Here is a 25,035-nt window from a genome sequence, read left to right as displayed (position 1 = left end):
CCCAGAGTCGGCCACGACTGGACCTAATGGTCAGGGGTCCCTTTACCTTTATACAGTCATACCTCATGTTACGTTTGCTTCAGATTGCGCGTTTTCAGGTTGCGTCCCGCAGCGACCCGGAAGTACTGGAAAGGGTTACTTCCGGGTTTCACCGCTTGCGCATGTGCACACGTGCAAAATGACGTCACACGCATGTGCAGAAGCGGCGAATCACGATGTGCAGACGCGGGTTGTGTTCTTTTCAGGTTGCAAACGGGTCTCCGGAACGGATCCCGTTCGCAACCAGAGGTACCACTGTACTATTAAAGACAGCATTGGCTAAAAGCACTTAAAGGCATGAGCTGCCAGTGTGGCTCATCTCACCAAAATTGCTTAGAAAGGAGCCTGCACATTTTGTTTCATAACTTTCTTTGTGGTAGGGTTGGAGTTTTACTTGAAAAAAGAAGTAAACTTAGCCTTTGCCTTCTTGCAGGCATGAGCCCTAGTGCATTTGCTCCTTTTGCACTGTTATAAATTTGGCCGTGCAAATAAAAGCAAGTTCAGTTGCATAATCCAAGATCACTTGTCTGCTCTTAAGAATTTGCACAGTTCAGGCTTGCAGGCTCTCACTCCTTAACATTACAAACAGGTTTGCTTAACTTCAGTTTATTTGTGCTCAGTTAGCCACACCAGTTGTGGTGTTTAACGCACAAGGCCAGAACAATAGCGGCTACTGGGAAACCACAGAAGCCAGTTTCACAGAGCTTTAAGTTACGCAGGTTTAGGAATTCCATCACCTTTACACATGCGTAGAAATTAAGCCTCACGGTAAGCAGAGTTGCAACGGCCTTGTCGGAAAAGCAAAAGTAGCGTCGTAGGTACAGCCTTGAGTGTAAACAAGGCCATAGATTCATCTATCAGTGCTAGAAAAATCCCTCACTCATCTTCACAGGCAGCTTGAAAGCCTTACACCATCCTTTCATTCACTGTTCTCTTCAGACTTACTCTTACTGCTTATTCCACTGTGTATATCGATACTTTGATCCACCACAAATTGCAGGGGGGCTGGATTTCAGAGTTCTCTTTCTGAGGGTGAGGCCCCAGCGTGTCTGAGCGAAGGGGGTGGTCTCCTGTATCCTTTATTATTATTATTATTATTGTTATTGTTATTGTTATTTATTAGAAATAGGGGTAGAGGTTTGAGATAGGGATTGGACTTAGGGTCAGGGATAGGGTTGTTGATGTTATTATTATTATTATTATTATTATTAGGGATTAGGGAGCCGCCCAGAGTGACAGGGGAAACCCTGCCAGATGGGTGGGGTATAAATAATAAATTATTATTATTATTATTGCAGTATTCCTATAGAAGCTCCTGCCCTTCCTTTCGGGCTGGATCCTGGGAGGGGAATGGGATGTTAACAAGCTTCGTAAGGGGGTGGTTGGGTGTTCCTGGCTTAGCGCAGCGTGACTTTCCTTTTCCTTCCCCTTCTAGCTTCCCGACCTACGATTTCTCGCAGGCCCCCAAACCTCTGACAGGCTCCTGGGTGGAGTACAGCCACGTACAGGAGAATTTCCTTAAAGGCTGCAAATGGTGAGTGGACTGGAATCGTAGAACTGTAGACTTGGAAGGGACCCCTAGGGTCATCTAGTCCAACCCCCTGAATCGCAGCTGAAGAACCCCTGACCGATGGCCGTCCAACCTCTGCTTAAAAACCTCCAAGTAAGGAGAGTCCACAACCTCCGGGGGGAGAGCGTTTTCACTGTTGAGCAGCTCTCATGGTCAGAAAGTTCTTCCTGGTGTTCAAGTCGGAATTTCCGTTTCTTGCCACCCAGTTCTTCTGATTTCCTGGCTTTTGTAAGGAGCAAAAACACGCACTGCTCCCTTCACTCTCTGCCTTCGTCACTGGCAAATGTTGAAGCTGAACTATAGTTGTCCAGAATAGTTGGATTTTGGGACACTCCCACCACATATGGAGGTATGTGCCTGTGGAGGTGCACCCTCTCCAGCATTTTGGTGAGGTTCCTGGGCGTATTAGCACTAGTTTTCTTGGTGTTAGGTACCACCTGTAGGTGATTTTCAGAGTGAGTTCTTTTCTTTTTGTTGATATGGATTTAAAGGGGGGTTTAGACCACATTCTGGTCCATTGAGTGGGGTTAATCTCATAACCTATGTCATCCTCCCATTGTATTTTGATTGTGTCTAGGGAGTTTGTGGGATTTTGTAGTACTATTTTGTATATTGTGGAAACCATCCCTTTACCATGTTGTTAGGAGGTTTTCGAAGGTTGTCAGGGGCCTAGCTGCTGCTGATTTTACTACTGGATTGTTTAAGAGGGCATGTAATTGGTGATGTGTTAATCAGGACATTTGGGTGTCTTCTAGTTTGTCTTGAATTTCTTGTGTTGACAAAGGTTTGTTATTTTTATAGAAGTCTATTGTAGAAGTCTAAGATGATATAGACGTGGGTGGCGCTGTGGGTTAACCTACAGAGCCTAAGGCTTGCCGATCAGAAGGTCGGCGGTTCGAATCCCTGCAACTGGGTGAGCTCCCGTTGCTCGGTCCCTGCTCCTGCCCACCTAGCAGTTCGAAAGCACGTCAAAGTGCAAGTAAATAAATAGGTACCGCTCCGGCGGGAAGGTGAACGGCGTTTCTGTGTGCTGTTCTGGTTCGCCAAAAGCGGCTTAGTCCTGCTGGCCACATGACCCGGAAGCCGTAAGCCGGCTCCCTTGGCCAGTAAAGTGAGATAAGCGCCGCAACCCCAGAGTCGGCTACGACTGGACCTAATGGTCAGGGGTCCCTTTACCCTTTACCTATTAGATGATATAAGCCTTTGGTTTGCCAGGTTTTCAGCTGGAGGTTTTGTGCTGCCTGATGGAATAATGGGTGGTACACCAGGGGAATTAGTGGGGATGGGGTTGGGGAAGCTGAACTATAGTTGAACTGTGGAACTCCCTTCCACAGGAGGCTGCGACGGGCTTTAAAAGGTCTGGACAAATTCATGGAGGGGGAGAGGGCTATGGATGGCTCCTAGTCAGGATGGCTGTGTTCTGTCTCCCCAGTCAGAGGCAGCGATGCTCCTAGTTTCTGGAAACCACAGGAGGAGAGAGTTGCTCTTGTGCTCAGATCTCGTTTGAATTTTTCCTGCAGGCATCCAGTCGCTCACTGTGAGAACAGGACATTGGACTAAATGGGCGATGGGCCTGATCCAGCAGTCTCTTCTTATGGTGTTTTCTTCAACCCTTTCACAGCTTATGAAAAGGCCCCTTCCTTCTAATAACTTGTTGTGTTGTTGGTCTTTGACTTCTCTTCTTGAGTAGAGTTTGAGAACTCTTTTTAAAAATAATTTTTATTAATTTTACAATTTAGAATATTCATTTAAACATCCTCAAAATATCAGTGATTTCCCCTCTTCACTTTCTGTGGTTCGTTTTGTATATCATAAATCCCTGCATGTTTTACATAAACTAAAGCATTTCTTAAGGAAATCAGCCCTGAGTGCTCACTGGAAGGACAGATCCTGAAGCTGAGGCTCCAAGACTTTGGCCACCTCATGAGAAGAGAAGACTCCCTGGAAAAGACCCTGATGTTGGGAAAGATGGAGGGCACAAGGAGAAGGGGACGATGGAGGACGAGATGGTGGGACAGTGTTTTCGAAGCTACAAACACGAGTCTGACCAAACTGCGGGAGGCAGTGGAAGACAGGAGGGCCTGGTGTGCTCTGGTCCAGGGGGCCACGAAGAGTTGGACACGACTAAACAACTAAACAACAAAACAACAACAAAGCATTCAGTATTCCATTATTACATCCATCAAAACTTATTTATATTGTTGATTTTATCTTAATGCTGCCAACGTTTTTCAAGTGTACACAATTTCTCCCCATAAATTCAACAAACATTTTCCAATCTTCTTTAAACATATGTTCTCCTTGATCTCTTATTCTATATGTTAGGTCCGCAAACACTGAATATTCCATCAGTTTAAGTTGCCGTTCTTCTTTGGTTGAGACCTCGCTTGTTTTCCATTTTGGGGCTAGCAAAACACAGGCCACAATAGTGGCATACATAAATAACATTTTTTGACGCCTGGGAATTTCCATCTGAATTATCCCCAACAAAAAGGACTCTGGTTTGTTTGTTTGTTTGTTTTTTGGAAAGGTACTTTTAAACGGTTTTTTCCATTCATTATGAATTATTTTCCAATACCCTTTTACAGGTCCACCACATATGAAAGAATGTTCCCGAGTTTGGAAACCCTTGATGGACAGCAATGGGCCGTTCCTTTGGAGGGGGGGCAGGGAAAGATGGGGATGGGGTAATCATATTTGGGGAGACGGGTTGTGTGTTATCTCTTTCCCCTTTTGCTGTATAACTTGGCTTCCCTGAGCCTCAAAACGATTGTTTGGGCCCCGTGGCCTATCATAGTCTGGACCATGGGTAGGCAAACTAAGGCCCGGGGGCCAGATCCGGCCCAATCGCCTTCTCAATCTGGCCCGCGAACGGTCCGGGAATCAGCGTGTTTTTACATGAGTAGAATGTGTGCTTTTATTTAAAATGCATCTCTGGGTTATTTGTGGGGCCTGCCTGATGTTTTTACATGAGTAGAATGTGTGCTTTTATTTAAAATGCACCTCTGGGTTATTTGTGGGGCCTGCCTGGTGTTTTGACATGAGTAGAATGTGTGCTTTTATTTAAAATGCATCTCTGGGTTATTTGTGGGGCCTGCCTGGTGTTTTGACATGAGCAGAATGTGTGCTTTTATTTAAAATGCATCTCTGGGTTATTTGTGGGGCCTGCCTGGTGTTTTGACATGAGCAGAATGTGTGCTTTTATTTAAAATGCACCTCTGGGTTATTTGTGGGGCATAGGAATTCGTTCATTTCCCCCACCAAAAAAATATAGTCCGGCCCCCCACAAGGTCTGAGGGACAGTGGACCGGCCCCCTGCTGAAAAAGTTTGCTGACCCCTGGTCTGGACAGACAAGGGAATAAGTTGCCACTCTGCTCAATAACAGTGTGCCCTCTCTCCCCAGGGCTCCTGACGGGACTTGCCTGCTCACCAACAGTGCTGACAACACCCTGCGGATCTACAACCTCCCTGCTGAGCTGTACGCGGAGGAATGGGGGACCATCTCTGAAATGGTTGGTAGTGGTATGAGCGGCGAGCGTGCGTCTTGCCTGCCTGCCAGCGCATGTTTGCGTGGGGAGGGGAAGAGGCAAATTCTCCTGTGGCAGGAATCAGGGGGCCTCTGGCCCTCCCAAAGTTGCTGGACTCCCCTTCCCATCATCCCAAACCATTGGCCATGCTGGGGGGCGGTGCGGTGGCGATGGGGAATTGCAGCCCCAGAAATACCTGGAGGAGCTGTAGGTGTCAGGAGCTCGTCCCTACACTCGAGTAGGACCCTGGCAGAGACACATGCTCGACTGGCATGTTCTCTCCCTCCTGGTCGATCGTTCGGGAGCTTCAAAAGCTTTCTTCAGCCCGAACATCACAGCGACCGGTGCCAACCGACAGCGGCACACTTAGGGATCCACAGAGTCTTTGTATTTTGCGTGAAAGACCTCAGCAACTCAGCATTTTGGCAAATCTAGTTTATTTACATATAAACACACACGGAGCACTGCAACATGGCTCCCTCTCTCTAGCAGCAGACAGCAAAGAGAAATAACTAATAATAATAATAATAATAATAATAATAATTTATTATTTATACCCCGGCCATCTGGCTGGGTTTCCCCAGCCACTCTGGGCGGCTTCCAACAAAACACTAAAGTACAGTAACCTATTAAACATTAAAAGCTTCCCTAAACAGGGCTGCCTTTAGATGTCTTCTAAAAGTTTGGTAGTTATTTTTCTCTTTGACATCTGGTGGGAGGGTGTTCCACAGGGCGGGCGCCACTACCAAGAAGGCCCTCTACCTGGTTCTCTGTAACTTGGCTTCTTGCAGCGAGGGAACCGCCAGAAGGCCCTTGGAGCTGGACCTCAGTGTCCGGGCAGAACAGTTCCACTTCACAGTAACACAAACATCCTGTTTCCGTCACTTCCCACTTTGTGGAGCCAAAACATATACCGTCATGTGAAAGACAAAAATCCCATGGCTGCAATAATGGATCAGGAATTCTAACAGTAGGTTCCCCGTTGGGGGTGAGCGGTGAGATTCCAGAGTTTGCTGGCGATGCTAAATGGTTCAGGGTCCTCAAAACGAGATGGGGTTGAGCTCCGAAAGGACCTCTCCAAAGTTAGCAAATGGCGTGATAAAGGGACATAGGCAGTTCAGCGAGAGCAGGTGCAAAGCGGTGCGTGCAGGGGCAGGAATATTCCTAACATCCATGGGTCTGAACTGGCATGGTTGGCCGGGAATGAGGCCTCGGGCAGGTAGCAGATCACTCAATGAAGACATAGACCCAGAACGCAGCAGCGTGCAAGCTGTGAAAATAAGGCAGATTCTGTGACCATGAGGGAAGGAACTGGAAACAAAATTGCTGATAGCGTAAAGCTGTTACACAAATTATTATTATTATTATGGGGAAGTGTGTGGAACAGGTCTTGGTATTTCGATTTCTGGGAATGGAGTTGAGAGATGCCCTAACCTGGGGAGAAAACAGTAAAGACCTGATGAAGAGAGCACAGCAGAGGCTATATTTTCTGATAATCCTCTGGAAAAACAATCTCTCAAAGGACCTTTTGATGGCATTTTACCATTGTACTGTGGAGAGTGTATTAACTTACGGTCTGTGTGTGTGGTTTTCTTTGTGGCTGATTAGCTGCTCTCCCTGTGCAAAGGTCAGAGGGGGCAGGGTTTCTATTGAGGCAGGTGATTAGCTGTGGGAGGAGCTTGCAGGGCAGTGGCGCGCGCAGTTTGATCCATCTTTTAGATTTAGGGGAGCTAGTCTCAAACGTTTGTTGGGGGAGACCTAGGGGTTTTTTGGGGGGGAGTTATTTGTCCTGTCTTCACACTTTTTATGATGGAGGACCGCTGTAGCCACCCCCAACGACACGTTCTCAAGATGGAGGGGGAGGGAACAGCTGCAGTCGCCTGCGGTTCCTGCGCAATGTTTGCCATCTTGCCAAAGGTTGCAGGCAGCTTTACCTGCAGCAATTGCATGTTGATTGCCCTCTTAAAAGACAAAGTCCAGCAACTGGAGGAACGTGTAGCTACGCTCCAAAGAATTAGGGAGCTGGAGCTCTTCTTGGAAGCAACAGAGCACACCGTCTCCACCAAGGAGGAGACAGGGGACTCCCCTGAGAAGGAGGCTAGTTCACCAACACAGGAGCCAGATATATGGAGAAACGTGACTCAAAGAAGTAGGAGGCCCAGGGTTCGCTCTGATTGTTTAGAAATACACAATCGCTTTGAGGTCCTCTTCCCCTAGCATGGAAGACGAAGAGCAGACTCCATTTGAGGATTTCTCCCTCATTACAGTCGATCAGGTATATGAAGACGAGCAGCAAAGTCAGTCCTCAGGGAATGTGCAGGCGACCTTAGAACGGACAGATCACGGAAGAACCCCGACCAAACCTAAGAGGAGGCGTGTAGTGGTGATAGGGGATTCTCTACTGAGGGGAACAGAAGCAGTGATCTGTGGGCCTGACAAGATGTCTCGGGAAGTGTACTGTCTCCCCGGGGCTAAGATCCAAGATGTAACTGAACGACTGCAAGGAATCATAAAACCCACTGACAAATACCCCTTCCTCTTGGTTCATGTGGGAACCAATGACACTGCAAGCAATAGCCTCCAGAAGATCAAAAGAGACTACAAGGCTCTGGGCAGGAAATTGAAGCAATTAAATGCTCAAATTGTCATCTCATCTGTCCTCCCAGTTGAACGACGTGGCCCAGGGAGAGAGGGAAAAATAGTGGAAGTGAACAGCTGGCTTCGCAAATGGTGTAAACAGGAACGGTTTGGATTCTTAGATCACGGACTGCAGTTTCTTGAAGATGGACTTCTGGCAAGCGATGGGCTGCACCTCACAACGGTTGGGAGAAACGTTTTTGCCAAAAATCTCAGAAACCTCATCAGGAGGGCTTTAAACTGACTAATGTGGGGGAGGGAGACAGTGCTCCTGAAGGTAGGAGTCTATCAATTGATGAAGATGATCATCCAAATGTCATAGACCAAATGGAGTAAACAGCACGCAGACCTAGTGGTGGGAGGAAAAAATCCTTAAATAAGAGACACGGGGGAATGATTAATGGACTTCAATGTCTGTACACTAATGCGCAAAGCATGGGAAATAAACAAGATGAGCTTGAGCTCTTGGTACAGCAAACTAAATATGACATAATAGGCATCACTGAAACCTGGTGGGATAAGTCCCACGATTGGAATGTAATAATGGAGGGATACAATCTATTTCAGAGAAACAGACCAGACAAGAAAGGAGGAGGAGTGGCGTTATATGTCAGGGATGTGTATACCTGTGAAGAGATCCAAGATTTAGAACCTCAAAGCCAAAGTGAGAGCATTTGGGTCAAAATTAAGGGAGAGAAGAATAACAGTGACCTCATTGTGGGAGTTTACTATAGATCCCCAAGCCAAACGGAGGACAACAACAACAACAACAAATTTATTAAATTTGTGAGGTCCATGCCTTTACACAAAATACCATAAAACATTATTAAAAGATAAACAAAAAGATTATAAAAGTAAGCTAAAATTCATGCCATGCTGTCCCAGCAAGGAAACTACCCAATAAACCCCACCATTCAGGGAAGAAGATACAACAACAGGTTAGGAGAGCAATGGGAGGGACCTCACCGTTTCATCCAGGAACCATACCCTAGTTTTCATAGCCTTCACCACAAAGACCGCTACCACGTGAGAAATCCGTGGATCAGCGTCCACCAGTAAAAACTTTACTTGGTCCTCAGAGTTGACTATTGATTTGGGAATAGTTTGTAACATCGCATCCCTGAAGGCCGAATAGATGGGACAATACAACATGTAATGTATGAGATCCTCTTTGGTTCTCATATAACAAGGACATATCCGCTGCTCTACTGGGATTTTTGCATATCTGCCTGACAGATAGGCCGTAGGAATGGTTTGAAAACGGGCCATAGTAAAGGCTCTCCGAAGAGTGGGATTGGTGATATTCGCCAAGTAATTGGCGCAGATTTTGACTGCTTTCAGTCGGGGAAACCAGTGGGAGGACCCTGGGATCTGTATTTTTGTGGTATCTAACAGAGCGTCTCTCTCCAGGATCCATTTCCGGACTTTGTCCGGGCTCCACCGTTTGAGGATATTAAACTCCGGTAGGGTGTATCTAACCAGGATCTCAGATAAGTTTTGGTGCCAAGTGGTGTTCTTTTGAAAAGATACAAAGGCTTGTTTGGCCAATAAGGTGTTTGAAGTGTTTGCAAGGTTGATGTAAAATCGTAGGAATCTTAAGTGGGCCCTGGCAGACACAGAGGGTAAACCAACCTCCACCCTCAAGAAAGCTGCTGGGGTTCCTTGAGGAAGGCCTAGAATCCTCTTGAGATAGTAGTTTTGCAAAATTTCAAGCCGTTCCAACAGCCTCTGGTTCCACCCCCAGAGTTCTATCCCATATAACATCTGGGGAATAGCTTTCCCAACAAAAGCTCTTAATGCCGGGATCACCAATTGTCCTCCCCTGGTATGGAAGAAACTAAGCAAAACACCAATTGTTCTTCGTGTTAGGATGGTTACAGCCTTAAAGTGGGCTAGCCAGCTAGATGTAGCCTGGAATGTAACACCCAGATATTTAAAAAAAGGGCACTGTTCAATCACATGTTCATCTAAAGACCATCTAAAGGTGTGGCGAGCTCTAGTGAACACCACAATTTTTGTTTTGTCATGGTTTATCTTTAGTGAATTATGGGAACAGTAGGCTGCGATCCCCTCCAGCATGCTGCGTAAGCCTCTTCGGGTGAGTGCCATTAAAACCATGTCATCGGCATATAGCAAAATATTCAGGCGTTTACCTTCAAGGGCTGGAGCCGATGACTTGTACTTTGCCATGTACTGAACAATGTCGTTTATATAAAAGTTAAAAAGAAATGGGGCTAGCAGGCATCCCTGTTTGACCCCTTTCCCCAATGGCAGTGGGTCCGTAAGAGTTCCTGATGACCCAGTTCTGATTTTGACTGTAATGTCTGTATGTAACTCTCTGAGAATTTTTAAAAGTCGTCTGTCAATGTCCGTTTCATATAATTTTTTCCATAGTCTATCTCTACAGATTGAGTCGAAGGCAGATGTCAAGTTAACGAAGGCCACAAAGAGTCTGCTCTTATACGCTTTTGCATATTTAGCTACCAGGGTCTGTAGTACCATGCAGTGACCTATCGTATTGTGGCCCTTTCTAAATCCTGCCTGTTCCTGGTTGAACAGGTTAGAATGGTCCGCCCAATCTACCAGCTTGTTTAATAAGTACCGGGTATAAAGTTTGTATGCGATGTCCAGAAGGCTTATAGGGCGGTAGTTTGCTGGATCTTGAATGTCTCCCTTCTTGTAGATAGGGACTACCACACTTAGTTTCCAGTTTGCTGGGATTTTACATGTGTTGTTTATTGCCGTAAAAAGTTTGGCCAAAAAGATGGCCCACCATTGGGCATTTGATTTAAAAACCTCAGGGGGGATCATGTCCTCACCAGGAGCTTTGCCATTTTTTAAAGATTTAATTAGCTGTAGGCACTCTGATTCCGTAACAGGATCCCAACTAGCTAGATGCTCATTCTTCAATGGGAGGAACGGACTCAAATTAGCAGTATTTGAGAGTGTGTATAGCTTGAGAAAGTGTTGATACCACACATCGGATGGAATACTGCTGTTTACAATTTTTCCTTTGGATGAGACTCCCTGTGCTACTATTGCCCAGAATTTTCTATCGTCTCGCGATTTAATCGCCTTATCAAGTGCCTCCCATTGTTCCTTCCTGTAAAGGGATTTCTTGAGTTTTAAGGTGTTTTTATAGTGAGAGCGCCATCTGTGGAAATTTACCATAGATGACAGAGTCCTCTCCTGGCCAAACGGAGGACATAGATGATGCCTTCCTGGAACAGATGGCCAAGCATGCAAAAGGAAGGGAGATAGTAGTAATGGGGGACTTCAATTACCCGGATATTTGTTGGATGTCAAATTCAGCCAAGAGCATAAGGTCAAACAGATTCCTCACTGGCCTTGCAGACAACTTCATTGTCCAGAAAGTGGGAGAAGCAACAAGAGGAACAGCCATTTTAGATCTGGTCCTAACCAATGTTGTTGACCTGGTTAGTGGGGTAGAAGTGGAAGGATCATTAGGCGCAAGTGATCATGCTCTTCTGAAGTTTACTATACAGCGGAAAGGAGCAGCCAAGCATACTAGGACTCAATTTCTTGACTTTAAGAAAGCCGACTTCATAAAACTTAGGGAAGTGCTGGGTGAGATCCCATGGACAGTAACACTAAAAGGAAAGGGAGTTCATGATGGCTGGGAGTTTGTTAAGAGGGAGATAGTAAAAGCACAACTTCAGGCAATACCAATGAGACGGAAACATGGAAGGTGCCTAAAGAAGCCAGGGTGGCTATCTAAAGAACTTTTAACTGAGTTAAGATTAAAAAAGGATGTGTACAAAAAATGGAAAAGGGGGGAAACCACCAAAGAGGAATTCAAACAAATAGCCAGCACGTGTAGACACAAAGTCAGAAAAGCTAAAGCACAGAATGAACTCAGGCTTGCTAGAGAGGTTAAAAGCAACAAAAAAGGCTTTTATGGGTATGTTCGTAGCAAAAGGAAGAACAAAGAAACAGTGGGGTCACTCAGAGGAGAAGATGGTGAAATGCAAACAGGGGACACAGAAAGGGCTGAACTCCTCAATGCCTTCTTTGCCTCAGTCTTCTCCGATAAAGAAAACAATGCCCGACCTGAAGAATTTGGAGCAAATGATTCAGCAGAGGAAACACAGCCCAGAATAACTAAGGAGATAGTACAAGAATACTTGGCTAGTTTAGATGTATTCAAGTCTCCAGGGCCAGATGAACTGCATCCAAGAGTATTAAAAGAACTGGCAGATGTGATCTCAGAATCTTTGAGAATTCCTGGAGAACAGGCGAAGTCCCGGCAGACTGGAGGAGGGCAAATGTTGTCCCTATTTTCAAAAAGGGGAAAAGAGAGGACCCAAATAATTACCGCCCAGTCAGTCTGACATCAATACCAGGGAAGATTCTGGAGCAGATCATTAAGCAAACAGTCTGTGAGCACCTAGAAAGGAATGCTGTGATCACCAATAGTCAGCATGGATTTCTGAAAAATAAGTCATGTCAGACTAACCTGATCTCGTTTTTTGACAGAATTACAAGCCTGGTAGATGAAGGAACGCAGTGGATGTAGCCTACCTTGATTTCAGCAAGGCATTTGACAAGGTGCCCCATGATATTCTTGTAAAGAAGCTGGTAAAATGCGGTCTTGACTATGCTACCACTCAGTGGATTTGTAACTGGCTGACTGACCGAACCCAAAGGTTCCTCTTCATCCTGGAGAAGAGTGACTAGTAGGGTGCCACAGGGTTCTGTCTTGGGCCCGGTCTTATTCAACATCTTTATCAACGACTTGGATGATGGACTCAAGGGCATTCTGATCAAATTTGCAGATGACACCAAACTGGGAGGAGTGGCTAACACCCCAGAGGACAGGATCACACTTCAAAACGACCTTGACAGATTAGAGAACTGGGCCAAAACAAACGATGAATTTTAGCAGGGAGAAATGTAAAGTATTGCACTTGGGCAAAAAAAGAGAGAGGCACAAATACAAGATGGGTGACACCTGGCTTGAGAGCAGTACATGTGAAAAGGATCTAGGAGTCTTGGTTGACCACAAACTTGACATGAGCCAACAGTGTGACGCGGCAGCTAAAAAAGCCAATGCAATTCTGGGCTGCATCAATAGGTGTATAGCATCTAGATCAAGGGAAGTAATAGTGCCACTGTATTCTGCTCTGGTCAGACCTCACCTGGAGTACAGTGGTGCCTTGCAAGACGAAATTAATCCGTTCTGCGAGTCTCTTCGTCTTGCGGGTTTTTCGTCTTGCGAAGCACGGCTGTTAGCAGCTTAGCGGCTTTAAGAAAAAGGAAACAAACTCGCAAGAACTCGCAAGACGTTTCGTCTTGCGAAGCAAGCCCATAGGAAAATTCGTCTTGCGGAACAACTCAAAAAACGCAAAACCCTTTCGTCTAGCGAGTTTTTCGTCTTGCGAGGCATTCGTCTTGCGGGGCACCACTGTAATGTGTCCAGTTCTGGGCACCACAGTTCAAGAAGGACACTGACAAACTGGAACGTGTCCAGAGGAGGGCAACCAAAATGGTCAAAGGCCTGGAAACGATGCCTTATGAGGAACGGCTAAGGGAGCTGGGCATGTTTAGCCTGGAGAAGAGGAGGTTAAGGGGTGATATGATAGCCATGTTCAAATATATAAAAGGATGTCACATAGAGGAGGGAGAAAGGTTGTTTTCTGCTGCTCCAGAGAAGCGGACATGGAGCAATGGATCCAAACTACAAGAAAGAAGATTCCACCTAAAGATTAGGAAGAACTTCCTGACAGTAAGAGCTGTTCGACAGTGGAATTTGCTGCCAAGGAGTGTGGTGGAGTCTCCTTCTTTGGAGGTCTTTAAGCAGAGGCTTGACAACCATATGTCAGGAGTGCTCTGATGGTGTTGCCTGCTTGGCAGGGGGTTAGACTCGATGGCCCTTGTGGTCTCTTCCAACTCTATGATTCTATGATTCTATGGTTTGGGACTTGCACGGTCAGGGGGAAAAACAATGCTGTCCAGGGTTGTAAAGACTGTGGAGAGAATAATTGGGTGCACTCTTCCCACCTTGGATCAAATCTACACTTCCAGGTGCCATAAGAAAGCTGCAGAGATAGCGCAGGATAGTGCGTACCCTGGAAATGATCTCTTTCAGCTTCTGCCTTCTGGAAGAAGGTACAGGGTTATAAAGACTAGGACTAGCCGCCTGAGAAATAGTTTCTATCCAAATGTGATTTTGCTTTTAAACACAGTGTAAGGTAGTCTCTGTGGGCGTATATTGTATTTAATTGTGGGGTATCAGAGTTTTTAGGGGGCTAACCGGGTTGGGATAGCTGGGATAGCAGGCTTCTTGGCTTTTGAATGTCTGATATAGATTTTTTCAATTTCGTTGTTCTACATGGGACAACGACAATAAAGATTATCGTATAGTATTATTATTATTATTATTATTATTGTTGTTATTATTATTATTATTAAGATTTATATACCACCCTTCATCTGAAGATCTCGGGGTGGTTCACAGGATAAAATCTCAGGATAAAAGCACAAGATAAATAGTTAAAACAAAACACTGTGTTTGGAACATGGTTCTGGTCGCCTTGCCTCAAAAAGGGATTTTGTGGAGCTGCAAAAGGTCTCACCAACCTTGCTCTTCCCTAGAGCGCAGAACAGAGGAGGATTCTGGGAAAGACCTTGCGTCGCTTTCCCAGGCGCGAATCTTCCTTTGTGGGGGATGTCAAAGGGGGGGGCAGCAAAGGCTGGATGGGGGCCAGTCTTCCAGACTAACGCAGGAAATATTCCTGCGAAGGTGGCAACTTTGGTCGCGATCTCTGCTCCAGACAGGGTGCTCATTTCTCTCTCTCTCTTTCTCTCTCTCTCTCTCTCCAGAGTCCCGTCTTGCGCATGGCCGAAGGAGACACCGTCTACGATTACTGCTGGTTCCCGCTGATGAACTCCTCCGACCCGCAGACTTGTTTGTAAATCCATCTTTCCCCTCTTTTCCCCCCTGCCTTCCTCTTCTTCCCCAGTTGCTGGTGGGAATAAAAAAGAAAGAAAACATTTTGCCAAGTAGCCGGAAGAGGCTCGAGCTTTGAACAGCCCCAGGAGAGGCGTCCGGAAAAGCCAATTGCCGAAATAATTGAACGCTGCCTTAATTAAATTAACTGAATTGAAATTAACCACCGCCTAATTAGAAAGGTGGGGCTTTGGAAAGGGAGCTGGAATCTGTACGTCCCCTGCCTTGCCCTTGTGGTTTGACAGGTGGGCGGGTAATAATTAGACAGTTTGCACTTATCAGTTACAATAAATAATTACTCATCTATAATCTATTAAAATAGCAGGAAATCACAATGCATAAAATACCGCAAATCATACAAAAGGATGTAAAAGGATTAAATTTAAGAAACAAACACACACAACTTATAAAATTATTTTCAAAACAAAAAAACTATCCTTGAATTCTCCTCTCAACTGCCTCTGCTGTTCTCAAAGTCACGGTCTGGGAATGGCTCCCAGGGTGGGGGGCGGGGGGCAGGCAAGGCAGGTGGAAGCCATTGCCTGCAGACAGTGGCCCACTCCTCGTCCTGTTCTTGCAGCTGCCAACCACATGCCCCAGTGGGAGACCTCTCTATTAGCTGCGGCCAGCAAAATTCTTGCAAGGATCTTAGCAAACCGTCTCTTAACAATATCTGAGTTGACCCTTCCTGAATCCCAAAATGGTTTTCGGCCTTCTAGGGGGACAGTGGACGTGATTTTCACCGCTCGACAGCTCCAAGAAACATGCAGAGAGCAAAACCAACCTCTGTATATGGCGCTTATTGATTTGACTAAGGCTTTCGACACTGTAATAATACTAATAATTTATTATTTGTTCCCCAGCCACTCTGGGTGACTTCCAACAAAGATTAAAAATACATTAAAATGTCACACATTAAAAACTTCCCTGAACAGGGCTGCCTTCAGATGTCTTCTAAATGTCAGGTAGTTGTTTATCTCTTTGACATCTGGTGGGAGGGCGTTCTACAGGGCGGGCGCCACCACCGAGAAGGCCCTCTGCCTGGTTCCCTGTAACTTGGCTTCTCGCAGTAAGGGAACCGCCAGAGGGCCCTCGGAGCTGGACCTCAGTGTCCGGGCTGAATGATGGGGGTGGAGACGCTCCTTCAGGTCTACTGGGCCTTTGAGGCCGTTTAGGGCTTTCAAGGTCAGCACCAACACTTTGAATTGTGCTCGGAAACGTACTGGGAGCCAATGTAGGTCTTTCAAGACTGGTGTTATGTGGTCTCAGCGGCCACCCCCAATCACCAGTCTAGCTGCCGCATTCTGGATTAGTTGTAGTTTCTCAGTCACCTTCCAAGGTAGCCCCACATAGAGCGCATTGCAGTAGTCCAAGCGGGAGATAGCTAGAGCATGCACCACTCTGGCGAGACAGTCTGCGGACAGGGAGGGTCTCATCCTGCGTACCAGATGGAGCTGGTAGACAGCTGCCCTGGACATAGAACTGACCTGTGCCTCCATGGACAGCGGTGAGTCCAAAATGACTCCCAGGCTGCGCACCTGGTCCTTCAGGGGCACAGTTGCCCCATTCAGGACCAGGGAGTCCTCCACACCAGCTCCCCCTGTCCCCCCAAAACAGTACTTCTGTCTTGTACTGTAGATCGTAATGCCCTGTGGACTGTCCTCCTGAAAATTGACTGCCCAAATAAATTTGTGAACGTCATTCGGCTCCCCGATGATAATACGGCAGCAGCCATCGCAGATAACAGTGGCTCTCAAAGCGAACCATTCACAGTGGGATCAGGTGTTAAACCTCCGAGCAGGACCCCCCCAGCGCAAGAGCACACTCCCCTCTCACTATTAATTCAGAAGCATCGCTCCCTCCAGTTGCAGACGCAGGGCACAGCCGCCATCACTAGCCCTCTCCTCCGCGAATTTGCCAGGGCTCATCCAGGGTTTGTCTTTGGCATTTATGCCCAAGTGCAAGGTGGCACTGGGAAGTGATCAAGCACCGCCCACCCTTTTGCCTGCCCCTTCCTTTCCGGCCCCCCGGCTGCCCCTCACTGGCCCTCCTTCTGCTTCTCTGCCCCTTGCAGTGTCGCCAGCAGCAGCCGGGACAACCCCATCCACATATGGGATGCTTTCTACGGAGACCTGCGCGCCACCTTTCGACCCTACAATCACCTGGTGAGCATGTGCCCTGGGGGTGGGTGTGTGTCGCCGGCTTTGCCCGGCAGACGTGGTGTGGGCAATAGCAACACCCTAGAGGTCCCGGGCCCTAAAGAAGTCAGATTAGCCTCAACCAGAGCCAGGGCCTTTTCAACACTGGCCCCGGCCTGGTGGAATGTTCTGTCTCATGAGACCAGGGCCCTGCAGGATCTGATTTCTTTCCACAGGGCCTGTAAGACAGAGTTGTTCCGCCTGGCCTTTGGCTTGGAATCAACTTGATCTCCTTCCCCTCTTTCCTTTTTCCTTTCTCCTTCTGTGATGGAACTCCTATTTGGGGACTTCCCTGGCTTTTTTCTGGCCCAAGTAGGACCAGTCTGAATAGTTGGCCTTGATGATGAGTTGATGTTTTTATCCCCAAAAAGGTTTTTGATTGAGTTCTACTGAAAGGAGGCTGCATTTTAATGTTGTATTTTAATCTTGTTTTTTAAGCTGTAGTCTAATCAATTGTTTTTATATTTGGTGTTAGCCGCCCTGAGCCCGCTCTTGGCTGGGGAGGGCGGAGTATAAATAAAAATTATTATTATTACTATTCTCCTGGAGTTGGTTCCCGCTGACCCTCCCATTTTCTCGCCAGGATGAGCTGACGGCTGCCCACTCCTTGTGCTTCACCCCGGACGGCTCGCAGCTCTTCTGCGGCTTCGACAAGATCGTGAGGGTGTTTGACACGTCGCGGCCCGGGCGCATGTGCGAAAACAGGCCCACCCTCGGTGAGTCGGCCTCAGATCCATCCGGGGAGTTTCTGGGCAAAGCAACATCTCCCCTTCTCGGGTACTTTGGGGCTGAGGGACCCGTTGGCGTGTCTCGATGGGGCCAGGAGCAAAATGGCGGAGGCAGGGATCTGGGCAGTGTGGTGTCCTGGTCGGAGTGTTTGGACTACGACCCATGAGACCAGAGTTCAAATTCCCCTCAACCCATAAAGATCAATGGGTGATGACTTTGGGAGCCAATCCCTGCTTCTCTCAGCCTTGCCTACCTCACTGGGCTGTCATTGGGATTAAATGAGGAGGGGGTGTACCATGAGCACCTTTGAAGAAAGAAGCTGGGATACTAATAAGTCCCGGTGCCAACAGCAGCCAGTCATAACCTTAGAAAGGTAAAGGTAAAGGGACCCCTGACCATTAGGACCAGTTGTGACTGACTCTGGGGTTGCGGCGCTCATCTCGCTTTATTGGCCGAGGGAGCCGGCGTACAGCTTCCGGGTCATGTGGCCAGCAGGACTAAGCCGCTTCTGGTGAACCAGAGCAGCGCACGGAAACACCGTTTACCTTCCTGCCAGAGCGGTACCTATTTATCTACTTGCACTTTGACGTGCTTTCGAACTGCTAGGTTGGCAGGAGCAGAGACCGAGCAACGGGAGCTCACCCCGTTGTGGGGATTTGAACCGCCGACCTTCTGATCGGCAAGTCCTAGGCTCTGTGGTTTAACCCACAGCACCACCCGTGTCCCCCGTAACGTTAGAAACCTTGGCTAAAATCAGATGTGTGTCTTTTTAAATGAGGTAATTGGCTGTTGCGCTGCTCTGGGAAGCCTAAGAGTTGTGTGTCGGTGTCGTTATAAGAAAAAAACTGCTCCATTTCCCTTATGGGGTACTTTGGAGCCCATACAGAGCCCTTAAGTGGGTTCCCTATCGGCTGGAGAAAATAACAGAGGCCAACCAGAGTATATTGAGAAGCAAAGCAGCTAGTAAGCCTGATCTTTATTGATCTATTGTAACAGGGTCCCCCACTCACCACATGCAGGAGGGAGGAGTGAACCCAGAACAAGCCTTTATATAGACTTTTGAAATTGCCCACCCTGTAGCCCAAGACCACCCCACAAAGCATTATACATACATCACAGAAGGAGGCGGTCTACAGCAGAAATCCTGTCTGCCAGGATACCTGATAATGGTCCCTGATTGCAGTGTTGATGCGCCTCCTCTGGAAAGTTGTCCCATAACCTTGGGGGCAGTTGCAGAAAAGGCCTTGCTGCGTCCTGCATCTGTCCCTGCTCTCCTGAGCACAAGAGCAGCCTGTTCACCTAGTCCCGGCATCCTGTTCTCGCAGTGCGACCAGCCTGTGGGAAACCCAGTGAACAGGATCCGAGCGCAAGAGCCCCTTCCTGCCCCAGCAACCAGGATCCAGAAGCATCTCTGCCTTCGACCATGAAGGCTAGCAGCCCTCGATAGCCCTCTTTGAATTTGTCCAGTCCTCTTTTGAAACCATCCAAGCCGGTGGCCACCGCTGTCTCCTGTGGGAGGGAGTTCCGCAGGTTAACGCTGCACAAAGAAGCCCTTTCTCTCCTCTAACCTCTCCCCTCTCCGGTCCCCCAGTGAAGAAGCAGGGCCAGAGTGGGATTATTTCCTGCATTGCCTTCAGCCCGACGCAGCCCATCTACGCCTGCACCTCGTACTCCAAGACGGTGGGCCTCTACTCCCAGGCGGAGGGCGACCCCCTCACCATGCTACACGGGCACCAGGGAGGCGTCACCCACGCCCTCTTCTCCCCGGACGGCTTCCACCTCTTCACCGGGGGGCGCAAGGTGAGAGCTTACCTGTGGGGTGGGGAAGCTGAGGGCTGGGCACAGGCGAGAGGGGCATTGTGGGCCGGGCCCTTAAGAACCCATTGAGTCCAGCATCCTGTTCTCACAGTGACTAATGGTAATAATAAATAATAATAATAATAATAATAATAATAATAATAATTTATTACTTGTAACCCTGTCCATCTGGCCGGGCCTCCCCAGCCACTCTGAGCTGCTCCCAACAGGATATTAAAAACACAATACAGTGGTACCTCGGGTTAAGAACGTAGGTAATTCGTTCTGGAGGTCTGTTCTTAACCTGCCGCGCGATTTCTGTTCTCATCCTGAAGCAAAGTTCTTAACCTGAGGTACTATTTCTGGGTTAGCGGAGTCTGTAACCTGAAGCGTCAGTAACCCGAGGTATCACTGTAAAACATCAAACATTAAAAACTTCCCTAAACAGGGCTGCCTTCAGATCTCTTCTAAAGATAAGATAGCTACTTATTTCCTTCACATCTGACGGGAGGGCATTCCACAGGGCAGGCGCCACCACCAAGAAGGCCCTCTGTCTGGTTCCCTGCAACCTCACTTTTTACAGGGAGGGAACCGCCATTAGGCCCTTGGAGCTGGACCTCAGTGTCCGGGCAGAACGATGGGGGTGGAGACGCTCCTTCAGGTCCACTGGGCCTTTGAGGCCGTTTAGGGCTTTCAAGGTCAGCACCAACACTTTGAATTGTGCTCGGAAACGTACTGGGAGCCAGTGTAGGTCTTTCAAGACCGTTGTTATGTGGTCTTGGCGACCGCTCCCAGTCACCAGTCTAGCTGCTGCAATTTTATTTATACCCCGCCCTCCCCAGCCAGAGCTGGGCTCAGGGCAGCTAACACCAGTAATATTACAATAAAAACATAATAGGAAAAAAAAACCCAATTTAAAATACAGGTTAAAATGCAATTTAAAATGCAGCCTCATTTTAAAAGTAGCCCATAAATCAGTCCTCTACTCTATGAATTTGCCTAATTCTCTTAAAGCCATCCGGGTTGGCTGTCCTGTGGGAGTGAGTTCCACAGTTCAACACCCACGCGAAATGCTTCATTCGCCCAGCCTTCAGTTATTTCTGGCAAGTGTGGACTTTATCCTCTCTTTCCTGGGAATACGTGGGGGAACAGGAGTGAGACTTCAGGTTCCCCCATCTCCCTCGAAGTCTGGGGAAGCATTCCCCAACCCGGTGCTCCCAAGCTGTTTTTGTTTATCGATCCCATCAGCCCCAACCAGCACAGACCAAAACCAGCTGGAGGGGGCGCCACCTTGGGGAAGGCCGGCCTGGGGGAAGCGGCCTGTGATGGGGGCTTGCTGTTGCCTTTATTTTCCAGGACACTGAGATCCTCTGCTGGGACCTTCGACAGCCAGGCGAGGTCCTGTTTTCTGTGTCCCGGACAGTTGCCACCAACCAGAGGCTCTATTTCGACTTAGATCCGTGAGTCCACCCTTCTCCCCCTACAAGATGATATCCTTTTCTTCGTTTATTTATTTTTGTTTAAATAATACAGGAAAACAACAACAACGAAAGAAAGGGGCTGTAAGACAGAGCTATTCCTTCTGGCTTTCAATTTGAACTTAGCCTGATCTTTTATTCCCCTTCCTTCCCTCCCCTTTCCCCTTTTTATGAAGATTACCCGCTCTGGGATCCCACAGCTAATTCTCCCCTGGTCTCCTCGCTGGCCCAAATAGGACCAATTCAGCCAGCTAGCCCTGGTGATCATCTAATGTTTATTGGATGGATTTCCCCCCTAAATTGATTTTTGAATTCTGAATTTATTGTTATTCACGTTTTGTACTGTATTTTATGCTGTTTCTGTTGTTGCATCGCTTAGGTATTTTAAATTTGTTGTTAGCCGCCCTGAGCCCAGTTTTCTGAACCGGGAAGGGTGGGATATAAATAAAAAAATCTATTATTATTATTTACTATTTTTCCTCCGCAGGAGTGGGAGATTTCTCCTGAGCGGCGACACAGAAGGACTGGTCAGCGTCTGGGACACGGCTCGGGCCCCCAGCAGCAGCAACAACCCGGCTCACCCCCTTCTGGAGCCCACCTTTCAGTTCCAGGCTCTGAGTGACTGCGTCAACGGGGTCAGGTACTTATTGGGGGGGGGGTTGAGGCCCTGCCCTTAATTCAGAGGCGGAAACGGGGTTTTAGGACCCCTGAGGGTTGGGATTATTGCAGATATTTGAAGATGGCCCTCATCTTTCCTCTCGGTTTCTTCTTCCCCAGGCTAATAATAATAATAATAATAATAATTTATTTATACCCCGCCCATCTGGCTGAGTTTCCCCAGCCACTCTGGGCGGCTCCCAATCAAGTGTTAAAAACAGTACAGCGTTACACATTAAAAACTTCCCTGAACAGGGCTGCCTTCAGATGTCTTCTGAATGTCAGGTAGTTGTTTATCTCTTTGACATCTGAAGGGAGGGCGTTCCACAGGGTGGGCGCCACTACCAAGAAGGCCCTCTGCCTGGTTCCCTGTAGCCTCACTTCTTGCAATGAGGGAACCGCCAGAAGGCCCTCGGAGCTGGACCTCAGTGTCTGGGCAGAACGATGGGGATGGAGACGCTCCTTCAGGTCTACTGGGCCTTTGAGGCCGTTTAGGGCTTTCAAGGTCAGCACCAACACTTTGAATCGTGCTTGGAAACATACTGGGAGCCAATGCAGATCTCTCAGAACCGGTGTTATGTGGTCCCGGCAGCCACTCCCAGTCACCAGTCTAGCTGCCGCATTCTGGATTAATTGCAGTTTCCGGGTCACCTTCAAAGGTAGCCCCACGTAGAGCGCGTTGCAGTAGTCCAAGCGGGGGATAACTAGAGCATGCGCCACTCTGGCGAGACAGTCCGCAGGCAGGTAGGGTCTCAGCCTGCGTACCAGGTGGAGCTGGTAGATAGCTGCCCTGGACACAGAATTGACCTGCACCTCCATGGACAGCTGTGAGTGCAAAATGACTCCCAGGCTGCGCACCTGGTCCTTCAGGGGCACAGTTCCCCCATTCAGGACCAGGGAGTCCTCCACCCCCACCTGCTCCCTGTCCCTCAAAAACAGTACTTCCTGCCCAAATCTGTCAGCCATTCCTCCTGAGGCCTGTTGATGGACTGGCACTGAGGGTGGGTGGGTGGGTGGCACTCCCCTCACCCTTACTTGCCCACCCGATGTCAGGGACCGGACTGAAGGGGAATGGTGGGGACCGCCCCCCCTTGCACTTCCTGAGAAGAGGGAGACGGTATAGATTTAGAACAGTGATTTGCAGAAACTCCAGCGGGTGCAGAATGCCGCGGCGAGGCTCCTTACGGGGTCCTTGCCGTGGGATCACATTCATCCAGTGCTTCCCCAACTGCACTGGCATCCGGTGGAGTGCAGGGTCAGGTTCAAGGTGCTGGTTTTGACCTTTAAAGCCCTATGCGGCCTAGGACCCATGTACCTACGGGACCGCTTCTCCTGGTACGCCCCGCGGAGGACCTTACGGTCTTCAAACAAAAACATCTTGGAGGTCCCAGGTCACAAGGTGGTTAGATTGGTCTCAACTAGGGCCAGGGACTTTTCAGTACTGGCCCCGACTTGGTGGAACGCTCTGTCCCAAGAGACTAGGGCCCTGAGGGACTTGACATCTTTCCGCAGGGCCTGCAAGACGGAGCTGTTCCGCCTGGCCTTTGGTTTGGACTCGGTCTGACCCTTATGTTTCCCTCCCCTTACGGTTTCAATCTTTGGGCTACTTTTAAAATGAGGCTGCATTTTAAGTTGTATTTTTAACCTGTATTTTAAATTGTTTCCCCCCCCCATTATGTTTTTATTGTAATTTTACCAGTGTTAGCCGCCCTGAGCCCGGCTCTGGCCAGGGAGGGCGGGGTATAAATAAAAATTTATTATTATTATTATTATATTATTATTATTATTCAGAGGCTGCAGAGGGGAGAAGCTGGGAAATATTGGGAGGGGAGCAGGAGGAAGAAGGAGAAGAATCACCAGGGGAGAGACAGCTGACAGACGGCGTCTTTAGAAAGCATTCCAGATCCCTCACTTCTCCCACAACCAGGCGGGCATTGAGAGTAGGAGAACAGAACCTTTATGCACATGTGGTAGGACTGTGTGAAGATAAGAGAATTTTGGCATATAATATACAATGAACTCAAAAAGATCTTTATAATAATAATAATAATAATAATAATAATAATAATAATAATATATTATTTGTAACCCGCCCATCTGGCTGGGTTTCCCCAGCCACTCTGGGCGGCTTCCAACAAAGATTAAAAATACATTAAAATGTCATACATTAAAAAGTTCCCTGAACAGGGCTGCCTTCAGATGTCTTCTGAATGTCAGGTAGTTGTTTATCTCTTTGAGATCTGGTGGGAGGGCGTTCCACATGGAGGGTGCCACCACCGAGAAGGCCCTCTGCCTGGTTCCCTGTAGCTTTGCTTCTCGCAGTGAGGGAATAAAATACCATGGTGAGAACTTCTTGTTTTCCCAGCCGCGAGGGAGGGGGACCTGGTTCCCTGAAGCCTGACCCCCCCGACTTTTTGCCTCCTCCTCTTAGCCTCCACCCCAGCCTGCCCCTTCTGGCCACGGCTTCTGGCCAGCGCAAATTCCCCGACCTGTGGGACAGCGAGGACGACGACCAGGAGAAAGGGCGAAGGCCGTCCGCTCGCCACCAAGACCACGGTGACAACTCTCTCCAGCTGTGGTGGTGCTCCCCGGGCACCGGGGCGGAGGAGAAGCCCCAGGCCCCCCCGTAGCCTCGGCCCCCTTCCTCGCGCCTGCCGGGGTTTGCGAGGCGGCCCAACGCCAACGCTTGATACTGCCACAGGACTGCGAGGGTGCGGGACCTCTGGCGTGCCACAGGTGCCCTCGGTCCACGAACGTCGCCGTGTTTATATGTTTCTACGTGTGGCGCTTTTGTACCAAAGAGAGAACGTGCGTCGTGCGAGGGGACGTTTGAAAACTGTGTGTTTTTTGACAGGACGGAGCTGGCTGTTGCCGTAGGGACTGGATTTTCTGCATGCTCTGAAGGAGAGATGTTGGGACAGGGCAGAATTGTCACTGTGCCTCTGTGGGTCGGAGGCACGAGGGTAAGGAATCTCTCCTGTCCCAAAAAAGCCAGCATTTTCCTACTCTCGCCCGGCTAGCGGAAGCACTAGCTCCACGCAGGGGAAAGATTTTGGGGCGCCTGTGTGTCGATCTGAGTCTTGTGCTTGGGAACTGTATGTATGTATGTACAGTGGTGCCTCGCAAGACGAAAAGAATCCGTTCCGCGAGTCTCTTCGTCTTGCGGGTTTTTTCGTCTTGCGAAGCAAGCCCATTAGCGGTTTAGCGGATTAGCGCTACAGTATTAGCGGGCTTAGCGGATCAGCTGATAAGCGGCTTAGCGATCAGCTGTTAAGCGGCTTAACGATCAGCTGATAAGCGGCTTAGCCGATCAGCTGATAAGCGGTTTAGCGGCTTGGGAAAAAGGGGGGGGGGGAGGGAAAAAACCCCGCAGGAACTCGCAAGACATTTTCGTCTTGCGAAGCAAGCCCATAGGAAATTCGTTTTGCGAAG

General features: G+C 48.4%; 1 protein-coding gene across 2 annotated transcripts in view; it reads left to right on the top strand.

The window, feature by feature from the left end:
• WRAP53 (WD repeat containing antisense to TP53) overlaps window positions 1-24,707 on the top strand; it is a 28,283-nt gene extending 3,576 nt beyond the window's left edge. For both annotated transcript variants that reach the window (XM_080979813.1, XM_080979814.1), the window contains exons 3-11: window positions 1,475-1,573; window positions 5,014-5,122; window positions 14,618-14,706; window positions 16,819-16,909; window positions 17,526-17,658; window positions 19,263-19,471; window positions 20,825-20,928; window positions 21,434-21,586; window positions 24,035-24,707. In XM_080979813.1, coding sequence (XP_080835939.1) covers window positions 1,475-1,573; window positions 5,014-5,122; window positions 14,618-14,706; window positions 16,819-16,909; window positions 17,526-17,658; window positions 19,263-19,471; window positions 20,825-20,928; window positions 21,434-21,586; window positions 24,035-24,233 — 1,186 coding nt within the window. In that variant the 3' untranslated portion in view covers window positions 24,234-24,707. The remainder of the gene's footprint in view (window positions 1-1,474; window positions 1,574-5,013; window positions 5,123-14,617; window positions 14,707-16,818; window positions 16,910-17,525; window positions 17,659-19,262; window positions 19,472-20,824; window positions 20,929-21,433; window positions 21,587-24,034) is intronic.
• Window positions 24,708-25,035: the final 328 nt, after the last annotated feature.

Source organism: Podarcis pityusensis (genome assembly GCF_964106645.2).
Source record: "Podarcis pityusensis genome assembly, chromosome: 13".
In the NCBI taxonomy this organism is placed as follows: domain Eukaryota; kingdom Metazoa; phylum Chordata; class Lepidosauria; order Squamata; family Lacertidae; genus Podarcis; species Podarcis pityusensis.
Note: the sequence above shows the minus strand (reverse complement) of the source record. Positions and strands in the feature narration are given on the sequence as shown.